We start from the raw sequence: 21,246 nt of genomic DNA, 5'->3' as shown, positions 1-21,246 counted from the left end.
CATACAACTATATACATTATGGGCTAGATTCTATGTATGGTGCGCCTCCATTTCTGCACAGAAATCAAAACTATTCTATAAAGTATGATTTAATATAGGTGTATGTTATAGAATACGCCGAGTGCTGCTCCGCGTGACTAAATTTAGTTGCGGTCAAATACGTCAACTAAAACCTGGTGTAAATCCCTACGCTTAAATTAGGTGAAGAGCGGGTGTATTCTATAACAACGTGCACAGATTTTATCAGATTTTAGAAACGCCCATGACCCGCCCTTTCCACTCCCATAACCATGCCCACTTTTAAACTATGTGACTTAAAATTTACGTGCACCATGTTACAGAATACGCTTAGTGAGTTGTGCGAGTAAATCTTAATTAATGCCGACTCGTGCAAATCAGCTAGTTAATCAATTAACAGCACTGATCGGCTAGCTAATCATTTAAGTTATGCGAACTGTTGTTGAATATGCTTTGATTTCCATGCAGAGAAGGCACCATACATAGAATCCTGGGGTAAGCGTAAAATTGGGTGCACACATTTACAGACTTACCCCCATTTATAAAGCCATATAGCGGCTGCCGGTGCGGCAATGCCAACACAGACCATTTACTTTGAATGGGTTGTGTTGGCATTGCCATGCAGCAGTTGCTAGTGCAGCTTTGTAAACAGGGGGATTTAATGGGTGCATGCTGACATTTTAGTGCATAGGCTACAAAGAGGGGCATAATCGAAAGGTATGCCCAAGTTTTCCTGAGGACATCCTCGCAGGACGGCCCCAGGCAGGGGTGGGGAAACCCGTACTATCAAAACAAGATGGATGCCCATCTTTTGTTTCAATAATATGGTCGGGGATGCCCAAATCTCAGCATTTAGGTCAACCTTAGAGATGGTCGTCCCCGATTTTTGGCGATAATGGAAACAGAGGACACCCATCTCAGAAACGACCAAATCCAAGCCATTTGGTCGTGGGAAGAGCCAGCATTCGTAGTGCACTGGTCCCCCTCACATGCCAGGACACCAACTGGGCACCCTAGGGGGCACTGCAGTGGACTTCACAAATTGCTCCCAGGTGCATAGCTCCCTTACCTTGTGTGCTGAGCCCCCCAAAACGCACTACCCACAACTGTACACCATTACCATAGCCCTTACGGGTGAAGGGGGACACCTAGATGTGGGTACAGTGGGTTTCTGGTGGGTTTTAGAGGGCTCACATTTACCAGCACAAGTGTAACAGGTAGGGGGGTGGGGGCCTGGGTCCGCCTGTCTGAAGTGCACTGCACCCACTAAAACTGCTCCAGGGACCTGCATACTGCTGCGATGGACCCGAGTATGACATTTGAGGCTGGCAAAAAATATTTTTAAAGAATTTTTTTGAGGATGGGAGGGGGTTAGTGACCACTGGGGGAGTAAGGGGAGGTCCTCCCCGATTCTCTCCGGTGGTCATCTGGTCATTTAGGGCACATTTTTGTGCTTGGTCGTAAATAAAAAAAGGACTAGGTAAAGTCGTCCAAGTGTTCGTCAGGGTGCCCTTCTTTTTTCCATTATCGGTCGAGGACGCCCATGTGTTAGGCATGCCCCAGTCCCGCCTTCGCTACGCCTCCAACACCCCCCCGCAAACTCTGGTCATCCCCGCGACGGAAAGCAGTTGAGTCTGCCCAAAATCGGCTTTCGATTATGCCGAATTGGGTGACCCTGTGAGAAGGATGCCCATCTTGTGATTTGTGTTGAAAGATGGGCGTCCTTCTCTTTTGAAAATAAGCCTGAAAGTGTCCTAAAAAATAAAACTCCTTACTCCAGAAATGTATTTAGGATATTACACAATGAGCTGGATTTACTAAATATCTTTCATTTTCATTGAAAGAATGCTTCAGCATGAAGGACTAACAAGCATACTTCCAGCTTTGCCTCCAGATTAAACTGCATTATCCGTGTCCCTTGTGCTGTCTCAGAATACATTTTAAATCATTGTGAAATTAGTGTGCAAATGCACTGTGGAATAAGCTTAAGAAATGCAGGATTGTTTTTGGAATAAATTTCACTCTAACGCAAAATATATTTTGTTGGTCTAATAAAACTTCTTAATGGGGGGAGGGGGGGGAACCCCTAGAAATCTCCTTCAGATTATTTAAACTCAATATAATTTACTAAAGTCTCCAAAATTTAGGCAAATTGGAGAACTTTCTAAAATTATTCTGACTTATTTCAGAATTGCTGGACTGAGGGGAGGGAAGAGAGGGAAAATGCTGGACATGGATGGAGTCTGCGTACTCTTTATCTTTTAAAAAATACTATAAATAAAAATCACAAAAAAAGAAAGATTAAAACAAAAAAATACATAGATAAAACAATCCCTATCTCATACTCCTGAAGCATATTATTGTATTTTTTTTTTGTTACATTTGTACCCTGCGCTTTCCCACTCATGGCAGGCTCAATGCGGCTTACATGGGGCAATGGAGGGTTAAGTGACTTGCCCAGAGTCCCAAGGAGCTGCCTGTGCCTGAGGTGGGAATTGAACTCAGTTCCTCAGTTCCCCAGGACCAAAGTCCACCACCCTAACCACTAGGCCACTACTCCTCATTATAAACCCTTCCCAATTATTACTTATCATGACAGAACATTTCTCCTAATGGTTCCCTTAAAAACATAATCGCCATTACTTGATAACCTTGCTAGCGCCCGTTTCATTTGTGTGAGAAACAGGCCTTTTTAACTAGTATATAATTAATAGCCTTGAAAAAGGAGGTAAAGAGTCCTTTGAACTATGCAAAATTTCTTCCATATAGTGTGAGATACAGGGCACTGCAGTTTGACCAAAATGCAGCATAAAGGCTTCTGGCAGGGATGTCTAGGTTTGAACGTACAGCGCCTGTTCTGAAGCAGCTGCATTGGCTCCTAGTTCTTTTTAGAATTTGGTAAAGTATTGGTATTGATCCAATCAAGTACTTTATTTAGTAGTACCCTTCTATTTTCACTCAAACTGTTTATGTATACCGTCCAAAATGATCATTGCGCACAGAAAGGGAAATGCGTTTATCAATGGACACAGTCGCAAGAGTTCACTATGCTGATACGAGCCTGTCTGCTTTTTCCATTGCTGGGGTACATCTGTGGAACACCCTCAGCCGGGGGCTTCGTGAGGCGTCACCTGTATTATCTATAAATTCAAAAATTTAAAATAAGGTCAGCTGAATCACCAGTAGATGTTCTGACTGTTCCTTTCCATCAATTCATATTGTTGTTTAAACAGAAAAATTGGAGGGATTTACCTTCATTCTATGTACTAATTGTTAATTGAACACCCTCCTTGGACAGCTTTGCTTATGCAGCAATGTGGTACAGTTTCAAAAACTGCTAAAAAAAAAGCACAGCTGTTTGTTGAGGCTTTTATGATCTGTGTTTATTTTTTATATTGAAGAGCAGTATGTGTATCTTGTATCTAGTTTGTAATGTGTGTTTTGCTTGTTATTGTTTTTAATCTTTGTTTATTTTATTGTGAATGTTTGATTTGTAAACTACCTAGATTATAGGCGATATATACATTTTAAATAAATATATATATATATATATTTTTTTTTTTTTAAACACAACCTGTGGGGTCATCAAAGAATGATTAGGAAAATTAAGACAACATAAATTTGAAAAGATTCACATTCTCCATATTTTCCAGTTTTTTATAAACTATCCCCTGGATTCTATATACGCACTAGAGATCCACGGCAAAATCTAGGTGTCTTCTACAACAACGCGAGTAACTTAACTGGCTTAACAAGCTAATCAGTGTTGATAACAGTACTTAACAAGCAATAATGAGAACTAATTGGCAATAATTAGAATTTACATGACCAGCTCGCTAAGCGTATTCTGTAATGAACGGCACCTAAATTCTAATGCGCGCAGTTCAAAAGGGGCGTAGCTATGGATGGGGAAATGGGCATTTCATGGGCATTCCAAAATTTACGTGCGCAACTATAGAATATGGCCCAGTGTGCAGACATCTATGCGCAGGGATTTAGGCCATGTTTTCAATGCCCCACATGGATGTGCATAGTTTTTTCCCGCCTAAGCGCATTCTATATGCCGCGTCTAAATCTAAGTACCGCTTATAGAATACCCTTAGGCAGAAATCTTATTGTGCGGATTTTTTAGGCACCATATGTAGAATCTGGCCCTATATCTTTATCCTTAATCAAAAACACATTTGGGCTCATTTTCAAAGAAGGATGCCCATCTTTTGACTTAAATCGGAAGATGGACGTCCTTCTCACAGAAACGCCCAAATCAGTATAATCGAAAGTCGATTTTGGAGGACCCCCAACTGCACTCCGTTGCAGGGATGGCCAAAGTTCAAGGGGGCATGTCGGAGGCGTAGCGAAGGTGGGACTTGAGCGTGCCTAACACTTGGACATCTTTGACTCATAATCGAAAAAAAGAAGGACGTCCTTGACGAGCACTTGGACGTTTTAACCCGGAGCTGTTTTTCTTACGACTAAGGCACAAAAAGGTGCCCGAAATGACCAGATGACCACCGGAGAGAATTGGGGATGACCTCCCGTTACTTCCCCCAGTGGTCACTAACCCCCTCCAACCCTCAAAAAGGTGTACAGTTGGGGGGGAGTGGGTTTTGGGGGCCTCAGCACACAAGGTAAGGGAGCTATGTTCCTGGGAGCAATTTATGAAGTCCACTGCAGTGCCCTCTAGGGTGCCCGGTTGGTGTCTAGGCATGTCAGGGGGACCAGTGCACTACAAATGCTGGCTCCTCCCAAGATCAAATGGCTTGCATTTGGTCGTTTCTGAGATGGACGTCCTTGGTTTCGAAAATCGCAGAAAATCAGAAATGTCCATGTCTAGGGACGGCGAAATTTGAGGATTTGGACATCTCTGACGGTATTTTCGAAACGAAAGATGGACGTCCATCTTGTTTCGAAAATACGGGTTTCCCCGCCCCAGGATGGAGACGTTTTGCAAGGACATCCAAATCAAAACTTGGACGTCTCTTTCGAAAATGCCTCTCATTAACAGCTTTCGGGCCCTGTTTACTAAGGTGCGCTAGCATTTTTAGTGCATGCTAACACTAGAGACACCCATATATTCCTACAGGTGTCTCTAGCATTAGTGTGTGCTAAAAACGTTACTGCGCCTATAGCACAGCTTAGTAAACGGGACCCCTAGGGCCCCGTTTACTAAGTCGATTAAGCTTCTACGTGCGCCCAACGTGCACCAAACTGAACTTACCGCCTGACTACGGCATGCCTCTTGCGGTAATTTCATTTTTGGCGCGCGTCCGAAAAATATTTTTGTTTTCAGACGCACACCAAGTGGCATCTGACACGCGTAGGTCATTACCGCGCAGATTCTTTACTGCTAGGTTTATGGCAGCTGGCAAGGTCAGACACCCAAAATGGACGCGCGGCAATTTTGATTTTGCCGCACGTCCATTTCTGGCAAAAATTTAAAAAGGGCATTTTCGGTATGCGCGCTGAAATATATTTGTACGCGCGCCTATACTACCGCAACCCACTTTTTACCGTGGCTTAGTAAAAGGACCCCTTAGTGTGCTCCACGGTCATAGCGCACTTTAGACTAACACATAAGAATTCCATTTCAATTTGTGAGCAAAACAAAAATCTGAATGACTTTCATTAAAATAGCAATAAATATCTGTTACATAATAAATTAATTTATAGGCCGCATCTCTTCTGGTACCACTCAAAGACTGAAATATCTCTGCTTTCCTCAGCCAGCCTAATTGTTCCAGACTGCGCCACAGGGTGTTAATAGACCTGCCACCCAGAAACGCTAAAAGATCATCCAGAACCTTCCTCAATCTCCACTTCCCTAATTGCAAAGGCATAAAATACAAAGTACTGCATGCATCAACCTTCTCTTATATGAGCACGCAGTTCTGGAAAACACTACCACGCAACCTGAAAACGATCTACGAATTAACCGACTTCCGCAAAACAACTGAAGACTCATCTCTTCGAGAAAATTTATTGTAAGGATCAAAACACATGAAGTCCATACACACTAATAGAAATGCATCAATACACTCCCCTTCTGAACTTCTCTTACCCCGCATTGTCACCACACTTCAAACTCCAACCACAGATACAATGTTATACCCTATGTTCTCTTGAAATTGTTCTATCGCCTTATCTTTTCCCCACTGTAACTTCACATGGTTTCCACGCCCTCACGATTTTTGACTTGACTTTGTCTTCCCATAACTCCTCACAATGTAACCCATAATCGTACTGTAACAATGTATTTCCATCCTTCACAAGGTATTGTAAGCCACACTGAGCCCGCAAATAGGTGGGAAAATGTGGGATACAAATGCAATAAATAAATAAACAAACTCTCACAAAGAAGAGCCTGCCACCTACTGCCTACATAAGAATATGACAGGCCCAGCAATAGCTTATAAACAGGTAAGAGACACTGGCTGGTTTCCTTACCTAGTTTAATTTGCTGCTCCTCCTGTGCCATTCCAACACTATCAAATTCATCGTGGAACTCTTTAATGAAATTGGAAGGGAACATGCCAGTCCTTCCATTAAGGACTCCTTCCCACCATCCTTCCTCTACCTAAACCAAGACAAATGTGCAAAAACAGAACTCCTTAAATACAGTCAAAAAAACATTTTTTCATCAAACATGGTCATCAATTTATTATGCATATCGTCACAATTATTAGACACAAGGATAGTAATTTTGTAAAAAAAAAAAAAAAAAACCCCGCCCAGCCTGTTCAGTCAACGTGCATAATCTGCACCGATTTTCAAAGGGAAAGCGGGCCATATTTTTCCTTTTGATAATTATGCCAATGAAACTATCACACACACATTTGAATCTGCTATCTAGTACACAAGATGTATTCTGAAACATTTCCATGCATAGTTTTGAAAATTCAAAAGTATGCGCAAGTCCAACTTTAGCCCAACTGTCTCTGGGAACACCTTTGCATGGCGGGTCATTCATTCCATGTCAAGTGGTCTGGTGGTCCCTGCGCGACCATCACGGATTTCGCTGAAATTTTCTGTGAACATTCATACATGTCCCCGGTGAACATTGGTCAAGTTTTACGTTCGCCGATGCAATACTTGCTGAGATATAGTAATCTGTTTGACCCCATACTGCAGCCTTCGCGCAGGGACCACAAGACCACTTGACATGGAATGAAGTGTCTGTCAAACAGGATGAAAACAGAATTTTACCCACAGAAACTTCAAGCAATTTTATAACAGATCAGTGTTGTACATAAACAAGTTGAAAAATTGCCCCCAAAAAGAGTAACATGTAAAGCACACAGGTAAATGAGATGCTGACTGGAGGAAAGAACACTTTAATATAACTGAGTTAAGTTAGCTTTACTTTAGGATGTCTTGCATAGGGCGCTGCTTGCAAATTCTGCGCAAAGAATATTTCCCATCGGTTTAGGTGCTTGATTAAAAGGAATTCTCATACACGCCTTGATAGGTTTCCTAAACGCATTACATCTTATGTACTACAGACCAAAGAACTCTCTGACACGATGCAAGTACTGTGATGATACTACAGAGTAATTTTGAAAGGAAATACCACGTGGAAGCAGTTTGGACACACAGCAAAATGTACATATGCATGTATATTAAGTAATGCATGGTTCATAGGTCAGTTAATATTACAAAATAAAATGTTCTCAGTTATTACATTTGATTCTTTGCTGGCAGTTTTAATTATTTTTTTTTTCAGAATGCAATAAAAATCATACTTAAACGAAGATGCACATGACCTTTCCAGATCACCATCTTCTGATGTGGAATTAAGGATCAAGTGAGACATCATAACTATGCATTATTAATCTTTTTCAGTGGCTGCAGAAACCCAGCCGACTGCCTCAGAATTACACACGTTTCTCTTCAGCTGAGTCAATATGTCGTACTCCACTGTGGGGACAATTCTATAAACTGGGTGCTAACATTTACGTCCCCACTGAGCATAGAAATGCTTAGAATACTAGCAAATATGTGCATGTGTGCACACCTAAGCCCGCTCTATGGCTCGTTTAAACACATCAAGGGTAGAATAGATTTAAAGTTGGTAAGACTTCTAAAGTATAGGGGGCACTATTAGATTCTTCATTATGTACAGGAGTGTGGTAGCCGTGTTAGTCCACTCTTAAGGTTATCAATAGAAATCAAACAAAATAAAACATGGAAAAGAAAATAAGATGATACCTTTTTTATTGGACATAACTTAATACTCTTTGAGGAGAATAAACTTTTTGGAAGATATCTTTTTATCTCTGCTCGCCCTTTGGAACATTCCTCCACCTTGTTAGCTGCTTGTTTGACTCCTGTGGAAGGACTTTCCTGTCCGTTCTTGCTTATTCATTACCATGTAACATTCGGTTAGCTCCTAGCTACTTCTGCTTTCAGAAAGCATTGGTCTTATTTGTTTAAAAAGTTCTATTCTATGTTATTTTGATATAATATATTGTAGTGTTATTCTGATGATGTTATCGGTTATTCAATATTGTTACCTGCATGGTAGGGATATGGCGGGATACAAGTATCTAACATAACATGACATAATTATACATTTTTTTCTCATATCTAGTCTGCCAATTACCTAGGCAGATTGCAATAAAAACATACACAATTATAAACAAACTCACAAAATCCAAATAAAGAAAGATTGGAAACCAGGTTGAGAAGAGCACTGGCTCTGATGGAATGCCCAGCTTTTATGCTCAAACGTTTTACATCTCCCCGGTAACATCTGATAAACCATAAAAGTAAATTGTTGAGACAGCCAGAGCTCATGCTACAACAGGAAAAACATTTTTGTTTCCAAAACAATACACAAGCAACATCCACCAAAAACAACTGCCCGTTAATTTGCTTATCTATGATTTATAAGCTGTTCGCTGCAATAAATGCAAAATGCATGATCACATAGATTGCAATAATGTTGATAGAACGGCGGGGGGGGGGGGGGGGGGAATGAGGAGCATATGAGTCCCAAAGACAAACTGATGCTAAATAAAGTTATTATGATCAGCTGGCAAGAAAAATTGAAACATCCTACAGCATAAATTGACTAAAAGCTTTTGATAGTATTTCTCATCAGTGGATAATAAGCTGTCATGAAATGTACTCTGTTAATCCAACATAAAAAAAACATAGTAGATAACGGCAGAAAAAGGCCTGCACGGTCCATCCAGTCTGCCCAACAAGACAAACATATGTGTAAACCTTACCTTGATTTGTACCTGCCTTATTCAGGGCACAGACTGTACAAGTCTGCCCAGCAGTACTTCCCACCTCCCAACCACCAGTCCCGCCTCCCATCACCGGCTCTGGCACAGACCATATAAGTCTGCCCTCCACTATCCTCACCTCCCAACCACCCACCCCTCTTCCCCCACCTGCTCCGCCACCCAATTTCGGCTAAGCTTCTGAGGATCCATTCCTTCTGCACAGGATTCCTTTATGCATATCCCACGCATGTTTGAATTCCGTTACCGTTTTCATCTCTACCACCTCCCGCGGGACGGCATTCCAAGCATCCACTACCCTCTCTGTGAAAAAATACTTCCTGACATCTTTCCTGAGGCTGCCCCCCTTCAACCTCATTTCATGTCCTCTCGTTCTACCGCCTTCCTATCTCCGGAAAAGATTTGTTTGTGGATTAATACCTTTCAAACAGTGGCGTAGCTACGTGGGGCCTGAGGGGGCCGGGGCCCCCGCAGATTCACCCCAGGATCCCCTCCCGGCGAACCCGCCCCCGCCGCCGCCTACCTTTACTTTTGCTGGCGGGGGATCCCACTCCCCGCCAGCCGACGTCTTCTCAGTCCTTCCTGCTCTTCAATTTGTTTGCTGATGTCCTGCACACGTAATTGTACGTGCAGGACATCAGACTCAGAGAACAGTTCTGTTCTCTGAGTCTGACGTCCTGCACGTACAACGTGCAGGACGTCAGCAAACAAATTGAAGAGCAGGAAGCGACTGAGAAGAAGACGTCGGCTGGCGGGGAGTGGGATCCCCCGCCAGCAAAAGTAAAGGTAGGCTGCTGCAGCGGCGGCGGGTTCGTGCCGGGAGGGGGGGGGGGGGGGGCAATGTCGGCAGTGGGGGGGGCAGCGCCGGGGGGAGGGCTAAAATGTGCCCCCTCCCCCCGGGCTCTGGACCCCTCACCCACGGAAGGCTGGCTACGCCCCTGCTTTCAAATATTTGAACGTCTGTATCATATCACCCGTTCCTCCAGGGTATACATGTTCAGGTCAGCAAGTCTCTCTTCATACGTCTTGGAACGCAAATCCCGTACCATTCTCGTAGCTTTTCTTTTCTGTGAGGAAAATAATTCAGACTCTCTCCACGGATTTAGCTTAGATAAAATCCCATCTACTGTTTATAGATGATTTGAAGCTGTACAGTTCATGTGATCATCTTTTAAAGAAAAATCTCTGAGTAATAGTTTCTTAGATGACATTAGGATGGCTTCTGGCTTTTTTGGATGTGCAAAGGTGACCCTTCCTTAATGGAAAGCTACAACTGTCCTGATGGAAGATAATAGTATAAAAACTTGAGCACGATGTTGTACTTAAAACATCCAGGAGTAGAACAATCCAGCATTAATTAATGAGAAAAAGATCAGCACAGGCTACTACTGAAGATCAAAAAAAACAATGCAGAAAAGTGTCTTAAAAGCATGAAATAAGAGAAGTTATTACTCCTAAAGGAATTCTGATATTCTGACAGCTATCAGATCACTTTTAAATGTGACAAATTTAGCTGGGGCGGATGATGTCAACAAAAGATAGGATGTCTTGGTGGTACAGTCTATTTGTTGACTGTTAAGCTTGATTTATACTTTTGTCATATTATTATTATTAGTATTTGTATAGCGCTACCAGACGCACGGAGCGCTGAACACCTGATACAAAGAGACAGTCCCTGCTCAAAAGAGCTTACAATCTAAATAATAGACAGATAAGACAGTTACGGGTGAGGGAAGTAATGGGTGAGAAGGGTGGAAGGGACAACGGGAGGGCAATTGAGTAGTGGCTAGGAGCTAAAAAGCAGCAGTGAAAAGGTGGGTTTTCAGCATAGATTTGAAAACAGGTAGAGATGGAGCTAGACGTATAGGTCCAGGAAGTCTATTCCGGGCATAAGGTGCTGCGACAGAAAAGGAGCGAAGCCTGCAGATAGCAGTGGAGATATCAATATATCAATATCTTTATTGATATCAATATCTTTATTGATATTGCTGGTGGTATTTTTATGAAAGATGGGTGAAGGACTGGGCTAGTGGACTGTGTGTGTGTGTGTGTTTTTTTTTTGTTTTTATTTGCTTTTAAAACATTTATGATGATTTTAGTGCTGTAAGCCTCTTTAAACCCTATCACTGAGATACATGAAATATAAATGACATGTTAAATTAAACCTCACACAGGAACGGTTAGGAACAGGTGCAGTTAAACTTGAAGATGAAACATCGATAACTGTACTATGAACACGATGAATCACAGGCAGCGCAGAAAAACCCATTACAAAAAAAGACAAAAACAAATTTTGGTGCACTGAACGGCTTTGCATATAGAAAGATACAATAAAGCAGAACATTTCAACAACTGGAAACTGGGTAAAGACTAAACGTTCCAGTACCAAATGGCTATTCTATATTATGTATGAAGAAAGAAAACATCAAATACCAAGAAATGCAATCAGAGCCCAAGAAAATATGGAAGAAAGATACAGAAATTGTTCCAACTGCATTAGGCGACAACAGTCTAATTAAAAATTATTTGCAAGTGCATTTTGATATGTCGCCTGCTTATGTTATATTTATGACCTCCACACAGAGGTCCTCAAGGATTAAATTAGCATTAGCTGTAAATCTAAGGAACAGAGATAATCGGCAACATACCCCGGCTTAAGAGAGAGGTTTATTCCTGTCACAGGATGTGTAAAACTATCCCAGTTGGAGACAGCGATCTTCAAGGCCCTTAAAGGAAAAGGCCCCCGAGTACCAGAAGAATAGGATGAAGCTCTATACACCTCCAAGGACACTAAGGTCCTCCCCAAGGACTATCACTAAACACACCCTCTCCAAAAGACATTACACGATGTGATACCCGCAAGCGAGCTTTCTCCGGAGTAGGCCCCACACTCTGGAATGTACTCTCTGAAAGGCTACGCTTAACAGAAGACTATCTCTACTTCAGGAAGCAGGTGAAAGCTTGGCTCTTCAACCAGGCCTTTAATGGAGGAAGTAACTAACTTTTTTGTCTCACTCACACACACAAGGAGTAACATGGGCTGCACGTACTGCAGCAGGACATGTTTATCCACTCCTACCCTAGCTGAGATATTTAACCATCTCTCTAACCTCATATGCACCCTTCTTTAAATTAGTCACCATATTTTCTAACTCTTCTTACTCTCTGACCTATCTATATATTAACTATCTCTCTGACCTCATGTGCAACTTTCTTTAGTCACCTTAGGGGTCCTTTTACTAAGGTGCACTTAAAAATGGTCTGCAATAGTGTAGGCGCATGTTATGGACGCGCACAGATCCACTTTCCAGCACACCTGTAAAAAAAAAAGGCCTTTTTAAAATTTTTGTCGAAAATGGACGTGAATCAAAATAAAAATTGGTGCGTCTCCATTTTGGGTCTGAGACCTTACCGCCAGCCATTGACTTAGCGGTAAGTTCTCTCACGTTAACCGTACGGTAATCACCTACACACATCAAATCGGAGTTACCGCCTGATTTTTGCTGCGTGCCAGAAAAGAAAATATATTTTCTGGTGCGGGTAGCAGACGTGCATCAAAAATGAAATTGCCGCATAGGCCACTTGGTAGCCATGCGGTAACTTTGAATTGGTGCACGTTGGGCATGCGTAGGCTCCTATGCTGCTTAGTAAAAGGGCCCCTTAGTTTCTAACTCCTCTTACTCTCCTACCCATCTATATGTTCCATCTTTGCTTATACCCTTCACTGTCAATTAAAATGTTCCATTACGTATTGTGTTGAACTTCTAAGTAGTATACTATCCAGCTTATTTTCGAAAGAGAAAGACGCCCATATTTCGACCCAAATCGGGAGATGGGCGCCTTTCTCTCATGGATGCCAAAATCGGTATAATCGAAAGCTGATTTGGAGCGCCTCCAACTGAAGTCTGTCGCGGGAACAAACAAAGTTGACGGGGACGTGTCGGAGGCGTGGTGAAGGCGGGACTGGGGCGTGTTTATCGGCCGAGGAGAGATAGGCGCGTTTGGCTGCTAATGGAAAAAAGAAGGGCGGCAGTAGCGAGAATTTGGGCCGCTTTTTGTGGACCCTTTTTTTTCCACAAACAAGTCCCCCAAAAGTGCCCCAACTGCCCAGATGACCACCGGAGGGAATCGGGGATGACCTCCCCTGACTCCCCCAGTGGTCACTAACCCCCCTCCCACCAAAAAAAAGAACTTTCAAAACTTTTTTTCCAGCCTGTATGCCAGCCTCAAATGTCATACCCAGCTCCATCACAGCAGTATGCAGGTCCCTGGAGCAGTTGTTAGTGGGTGCAAGCAGGTGGACCCAGGCCCATTCCCCCCTACCTGTTACACATGTGCTGGTAAATGGGCGCCCTCCAAACCACCCCAAAACCCACTGTACCCACATCTAGGTGCACCCCTTCACCCATAAGTGCTATGGCAATGGTGTAGACTTGTGAGTAGTGGGTTTTGGGGGGGATTTGGGGGGCTCAGCACCCAAGGTAAGGGAGCTATGGACTTGGGAGGTATTTTAATTTTTTTATTTTTTACTTTTTACAAGTGCCCCCTAGGGTGCCCGGTTGGTGCCCTGGCATGTGAGGGGAACCAGTGCACTACGAATCCTGGCTCCTCCCACGACCAAATGCCTTGGAGTTGTTCGTTTTTGAGCTGGGCGCCTTCGGTTTCCAGTATCGCTGAAAACCGATACCGCCCAGCTCAAATCCGCCCAAATCCGATGCATTTGCCCGGCACCAACCATATTATCGAAACAAAAGATGGACGCCCATCTTTTTCGAAAATACGGTCTGTCCCGCCCCTTCACGGACCCGTCCTCAGAGATAGTCGCCCATGGAGATGGGCGTCCGCATTCGATTATGCCCCTCTATGCCATACTTTGTATTGTTATTTGAATATTTTTAGTGCTGTAATTGTCTATTGCTCATGTTTGATTTATTCTTATTGTACACCGTCTTGAGTGAATTCCTTCAAAGAGGAAGTAAATAAATCCTAATAAATAAATAAAAATGAAGTATCCAGCTGTCTTTTGATCAGATTTATGCTGGTAATGTTAGTTTGCGATTCCCTTAGATTCAAACTGAATTCCACACTTCCGCTGTCACTTTCCACTTCAAGGTTATTTTAAATTTTCAAATAAAAAATAATGATTATGTGCCATCACATTTTCAATTGCTAGATTTGTTGTGGCTTGCTGTCACCTGGTTCTTTGTCAGCTAAGCTGTTAGAAAGGGGGGGGGGGGCAGAAAAGTCCATAAGCCATTATTAAGAAGGACTTAGGAAAATCCACTGCTTATTTCTAGGAGAAGCAGCATAAAATCTGTTTTAGTCTTTTGGGATCTTGCCAGGAGGTCCTTGTGACCTGGATTGGCCACTGTTGAAAACAGGATACTGGGCTTGATAGATCTTCGGTCTGTCCCAGTTTGGTAATGCTTATGTTCTTGAGAAAGAGAGAGTGAGAAGAGACCCCCACCAAAATCAAGTGCTGTCCGTGTAGGTTTCTCTCTACAAAGGGATATACACCCTTGCTGAAAGGTTCATGGCTTCTCACCACTTGAATGTGATAACAGCAGAAAGAGGTTTTGGAGGGCACCAACATTACACACAGACAGTGATGTGGGTTAGTCACCATATCTCAGTACCAGTTCAGGTTATAAATTCACCATGGGGAGGTCATGATTTCCTACAGAAGTAATGACTGCTCTGCTTATGAGCATGTCTTATAAGACAGGAAAGACATTCCATTAATTAATGCAGGTGAATTCATAACTAAACCAAGAGTACAGCAGATTGCAAATGTGCATTTAGCAGTTTCTAGATCAGTATTTTTCTTCTTCCAGTTATAAAATAAAACTTTTTAAATGAAAACTGCCAGCAATGCATCATGAGCAAGTCTAGGCGATGGAAGAACCAAACAGTGTAAATGGAGAGAGAGAGCAGCGAACGGGAAGGTGTGTAGGTGATTGTGACTAAAGATACAGCGGCAAGCCAAGATGTAATGTTCTGTGACTAAGGCATAAGACCTTAAACTAACATCTGAACATGACACAGTAACATAGTAGATGATGGCAGAAAAAGACCTGCACGGTCCATCCAGTCTGCCCAACAAGATAAACTCATATGTGCTGCTTTTTGTGTATACCTTGATTTGTACCTGTCCTCTTCCAGGCACAGACCGTGTAAGTCTGCCCAGTACTATCCCTGCCTCCCAACCACCAGTCCCGCCTCCCACCACCGGCTCTGGCACAGACCGTATAAGTCTGCCCAGCACTATCCCCACCTCCCAACCACCAGCCCCGCCTCCCACCACCGGCTCTGCCACCCAATCTCGGCTAAGCTCCTGAGGATCCATTCCTTCTGTTTATCCCACGCATGTTTGAATTCCGTTACCGTTTTCTTTTCCACCACCTCCCGTGGGAGGGCATTCCAAGCATCCACCACTCTCTCTCCGTGAAAAAATACTTCCTGACATTTTTCTTGAGTCTGCCCCCCTTCAACCTCATTTCATGTCCTCTCGTTCTACTGCCTTCGCATCTCCGGAAAAGGTTCGTTTGCGGATTAATACCTTTCAAATATTTGAACGTCTGTATCATACATATCACCCCCTGTTTCTCCTTTCCTCCAGAGTATACATGTTTAGGTCAGCAAGTCTCTCCTCATACGTCCTGTAACCCAAATCCCATATCATTCTCGTAAGGGAAGAGATAGAGATCCAGGTAAAAGGAGGAAGTTTCAAAAGAATCAGAAACAGAGAGTGCAAAGCAGGGTAAATAAATAGAGAAATAAAGCTGGAAACAATTGCAGCAAACAGGTTTATCAGCAAGAATGGAGCTCGTTTAGTGTGATGGTGAGGTACGAGTTCTTTCCCTGAAAAGTCAAGTCACAGGTCTCTTATCGTTTAGTCATCTACTTGCTCACAGGCCTTTAATGCAGGTCTCATACTTGGTGACTGGGTCTCTTTGTGAGCCACCGGTCACTTCAGTAGAGATTCTGATATAGAGCTATGGAACTCACCAAGTGGAAACACTGACCACTGATATATCCTGGCAAAAGATGATTTTTCTTCAGTCATGCCATAACGTACGGCAGCAGCTCACAGAAACTGCAAGCGTATTCCATCATAGAAATGCCTGTATGTTTGACAATTCAGTTTGAAAAAATGCTTTGGTGTCCTGTTAGGTTGAAATATGGAAGATCTTGCCAAGTACAAGAGAGGATTAAAGGGAGCAATATTTCACGGGTGATTTCTAGACATAACTGCATATAAGTTTAAAGCAGCAGCAGCTGTGAAAAATGTTGTTTAATAATTCAGTCAGCAGCTAGAATAAAGAAATATTAGACTAGCTCTCAATCCCATAGAATTACCCATAGTGTAGCAAGATAGCCTTGACCAGAAGAAAGCATCAGAAGTGATGTTGCCAAGGGGGCATGCCCCTTTGTGTGTGCTCCTTGTGTGCCAGCTTTATGTGCCAAGTTGCTTTTTTAATTGTTACCCTTGAAAACCATTTGTGGTACAGGTAGATCTCTTACATCTTCTGTAAAGACCGAAGCAAAGAATTCATTCAGTCTCTCTACTATGGCCTTCTTCTCCAAGTGCCCCTTTTGCTCGTTCAAGATCTAAACATACCATGGATTCCCTTTCAGGTTTTCTGCTTCTCATGTACCTGAAAAAGCAAATTTCTCTTCATATTCTCTTTTAGCCTTGTTTATCAGTGTTTTGCTTCTATCTTGGTAGTGCTTAAGTTTGAAATCTTCCACTCAATGTGCTGTGGCAGCTAAGAAGGCGAACAGAATGTTGAGTATTATTAGAAAAGGGATGGAAACAAAAATGAGGATGTTATAATGCCGTTATATCGCTCCATGGTGCGACCGCACCTGGAGTATTGTGTTCAGTTCTGGTCGCCTCATCTCAAAAAAGATATAAAGGAATTGGAGAAGGTGCAGAGAAGAGCGACGAAAATGATAAAAGGGATGGGACGACTACCTTATGAGGAGAGGTTACGGCGGCTTAGGACTCTTTAGCCTGGAGAAAAGGTGGCTGAGGGGTGATATGATAGAGGTGTACAAAATAATGAGTGGGGTGGAGCAGACAGATGTGAAGCGTTTGTTTACGCTTTCTAACAATAATAGAACTAGAGGACACAAGATGAAATTAGAATGTGGTAGGTTTAAAACAAATTGGAGAAAGTTTTTCTTTACTCAGCGTGTGGTTAGACTCTGGAACTCATTGCCGGAGAAGGTAGTGACGGCAGCTGGCCTTGCTGAGTTTAAAGGGGGTCTGGACAGATTCCTGAAGGAAAAGTCCATTGATCGTTATTAAATTTGGGGGTTTTGCCAGGTTCTTGGGGTCTGGATTGACCGCTGTCGGAGACTGAGTACTGGGCTTGATGTACCTTTGGTCTTTTCCCAGCATGGCAGTGTTTATGTACTTATGTACTTTCTTCATTAATATTGATAAAAAGTTGGTTAATTCCGTATTCATTTTAATATTGTAGCAGGGTTTGAATTATTATTTTTGTTTGTGGGGGTCTGTGCTTATCTTATCGGCCACCATGTTTATAGCTAATGACCCTCTCTCTTGCTTGGAAACAGGTGTTTTGGGTTATTTTTAACACCCAAAATATTACATTTTTAATCATGTTATATGTTATGATTTGATATTGTTATTGACTATGTTTCGACATCATCCATTGTGGTTTTATGTTCATTGTCATATGTTTTTGTGGATTACTGACTAAATGTTCTTAAATAAACTAGAGGTCCTGTTTACTAAGGCACGCTAGCGCTTTTAGTGCGTGCTATTGTTAGACACCCATATATTCCTATGGTGTCTCTAACATTAGCACATGCTAATTTTTAGCATGAGCTAAAAACGCTAGCGCACCTTAGTAAACAGGGCCCTAGGCCCCTCGCCAAAAGATTAAGGTGTCAGTATTCAAAATCTCTTATGGGATCAGAAGCACGTACCAGTTATGTAGATTTTTTGTTCTACAGACAAAAAAAGCAACACTGGGCCTTCAAGACTGAGGCAACAGGAGTGATTTATTGATAAGTGGCCCGACACGGGCCGTGTTTCGGCGTGAAACAACGCCTGCCTCAGGGGTCAGGGTTAGGTTGTGAGTGGTTTCTAATGTGTACCTGTCCAATATCTCCAAAGAAAGACGGGTAAAATCTTTAATACCAAGCTCGCCTGTCTCAAGGGACAGCCACGATGTAGAGTTAAAAAGCGCCTGTAGTGGATCTTGTTGTTATAAACCTAACCCTGACCCCTGAGGCAGGCGTTGTTTCACGCCGAAACACGGCCCGTGTCGAGCCACTTATGAATAAATCACTCCTGCTGTCTCAGTCTTGAAGGCCCAGTGTTGCTTTTTTTGTCTGTATACTTTCTATGTATGCTGTTTACCCTCTCTGTTCGGTCTGTCAATGTTTTTATCTAAAAGTGAACTGCTGGCTAATGCTTATCTTTTAGACTAAATACAGAAATAATATCCACCATGTGAAAATATCCTAAACAGTGTTTCAAATACTGCAATTTTTTCAAATGCTATAATAGTCCCAAATACTGAGATTTTCTGGAAGGAAAAAGACCTCACAGAGCCTCCTGAATCACATAGATTTAATAGAGCTGACCAGATCTAAATGATCTTCTCTTCATCACTAGCCAAAAAAACCTTCAATCTACACCTTTTTCCCCCCAATTTTTTATGTTATAATATTTTCTTTATCACTTATTGTGTGTTCACAAAACCATCAGAACAGGACTACACTGATGTGTCAAGGTGTAGGAGTGGAACACTGGATACTACTGGACCAACAGAACAACCTCAAGCTTTGTGCATACTGATGGACTTTATTTTGTGCATACTACCTCTGTTTCTGCCTTTTCGGGGCATACTTCATACTTGAATGTATTGGACATTTAAGCTCTCTTGTACTGTGCCTTAACTACAACTTGTCAGCTTGTGCTGCTTGCTGCCTATTAGTGTAAGACGGGATGCAGGTGTATTAGGTGACTGGGTCTCTTTGTGAGCCACCGGTCACTTCAGTAGAGATTCTGATATAGAGCTATGGAACTCACCAAGTGGAAACACTGACCACTGATATATCCTGGCAAAAGATGATTTTTCTTCAGTCATGCCATAACGTACGGCAGCAGCTCACAGAAACTGCAAGCGTATTCCATCATAGAAATGCCTGTATGTTTGACAATTCAGTTTGAAAAAATGCTTTGGTGTCCTGTTAGGTTGAAATATGGAAGATCTTGCCAAGTACAAGAGAGGATTAAAGGGAGCAATATTTCACGGGTGATTTCTAGACATAACTGCATATAAGTTTAAAGCAGCAGCAGCTGTGAAAAATGTTGTTTAATAATTCAGTCAGCAGCTAGAATAAAGAAATATTAGACTAGCTCTCAATCCCATAGAATTACCCATAGTGTAGCAAGATAGCCTTGACCAGAAGAAAGCATCAGAAGTGATGTTGCCAAGGGGGCATGCCCCTTTGTGTGTGCTCCTTGTGTGCCAGCTTTATGTGCCAAGTTGCTTTTTTAATTGTTACCCTTGAAAACCATTTGTGGTACAGGTAGATCTCTTACATCTTCTGTAAAGACCGAAGCAAAGAATTCATTCAGTCTCTCTACTATGGCCTTCTTCTCCAAGTGCCCCTTTTGCTCGTTCAAGATCTAAACATACCATGGATTCCCTTTCAGGTTTTCTGCTTCTCATGTACCTGAAAAAGCAAATTTCTCTTCATATTCTCTTTTAGCCTTGTTTATCAGTGTTTTGCTTCTATCTTGGTAGTGCTTAAGTTTGAAATCTTCCACTCAATGTGCTGTGGCAGCTAAGAAGGCGAACAGAATGTTGAGTATTATTAGAAAAGGGATGGAAACAAAAATGAGGATGTTATAATGCCGTTATATCGCTCCATGGTGCGACCGCACCTGGAGTATTGTGTTCAGTTCTGGTCGCCTCATCTCAAAAAAGATATAAAGGAATTGGAGAAGGTGCAGAGAAGAGCGACGAAAATGATAAAAGGGATGGGACGACTACCTTATGAGGAGAGGTTACGGCGGCCTAGGACTCTTTAGCCTGGAGAAAAGGTGGCTGAGGGGTGATATGATAGAGGTGTACAAAATAATGAGTGGGGTGGAGCAGACAGATGTGAAGCGTTTGTTTACGCTTTCTAACAATAATAGAACTAGAGGACACAAGATGAAATTAGAATGTGGTAGGTTTAAAACAAATTGGAGAAAGTTTTTCTTTACTCAAAGTGTGGTTAGACTCTGGAACTCATTGCCGGAGAAGGTAGTGACGGCAGCTGGCCTTGCTGAGTTTAAAGGGGGTCTGGACAGATTCCTGAAGGAAAAGTCCATTGATCGTTATTAAATTTGGGGGTTTTGCCAGGTTCTTGGGGTCTGGATTGACCGCTGTCGGAGACTGAGTACTGGGCTTGATGTACCTTTGGTCTTTTCCCAGCATGGCAGTGTTTATGTACTTATGTACTTTCTTCATTAATATTGATAAAAAGTTGGTTAATTCCGTATTCATTTTAATATTGTAGCAGGGTTTGAATTATTATTTTTGTTTGTGGGGGTCTGTGCTTATCTTATCGGCCACCATGTTTATAGCTAATGACCCTCTCTCTTGCTTGGAAACAGGTGTTTTGGGTTATTTTTAACACCCAAAATATTACATTTTTAATCATGTTATATGTTATGATTTGATATTGTTATTGACTATGTTTCGACATCATCCATTGTGGTTTTATGTTCATTGTCATATGTTTTTGTGGATTACTGACTAAATGTTCTTAAATAAACTAGAGGTCCTGTTTACTAAGGCACGCTAGCGCTTTTAGTGCGTGCTATTGTTAGACACCCATATATTCCTATGGTGTCTCTAACATTAGCACATGCTAATTTTTAGCATGAGCTAAAAACGCTAGCGCACCTTAGTAAACAGGGCCCTAGGCCCCTCGCCAAAAGATT

The 21,246-nt window shown here is 42.3% G+C and overlaps 1 protein-coding gene across 6 annotated transcripts in view; it reads right to left on the bottom strand.

Moving 5' to 3' along the window:
- Positions 1-21,246, bottom strand: part of SH3KBP1 (SH3 domain containing kinase binding protein 1) — a 513,036-nt gene that overhangs the window by 189,642 nt on the left and 302,148 nt on the right. For all 6 annotated transcript variants that reach the window (XR_003942025.1, XM_030202268.1, XM_030202267.1 and 3 more), the window contains one exon: positions 6,463-6,592. Coding sequence is in view for 5 of the 6 variants with exons in the window: in XM_030202268.1 (XP_030058128.1) it covers positions 6,463-6,592 (130 nt within the window). In the remaining variant the exon portion in view is untranslated. The remainder of the gene's footprint in view (positions 1-6,462; positions 6,593-21,246) is intronic.

This window comes from Microcaecilia unicolor, chromosome 4 (genome assembly GCF_901765095.1).
Source record: "Microcaecilia unicolor chromosome 4, aMicUni1.1, whole genome shotgun sequence".
Taxonomy (NCBI): domain Eukaryota; kingdom Metazoa; phylum Chordata; class Amphibia; order Gymnophiona; family Siphonopidae; genus Microcaecilia; species Microcaecilia unicolor.
The sequence above is the reverse complement of the archived record's forward strand: the minus strand, read 5'-3'. Positions and strand labels throughout refer to the sequence as shown.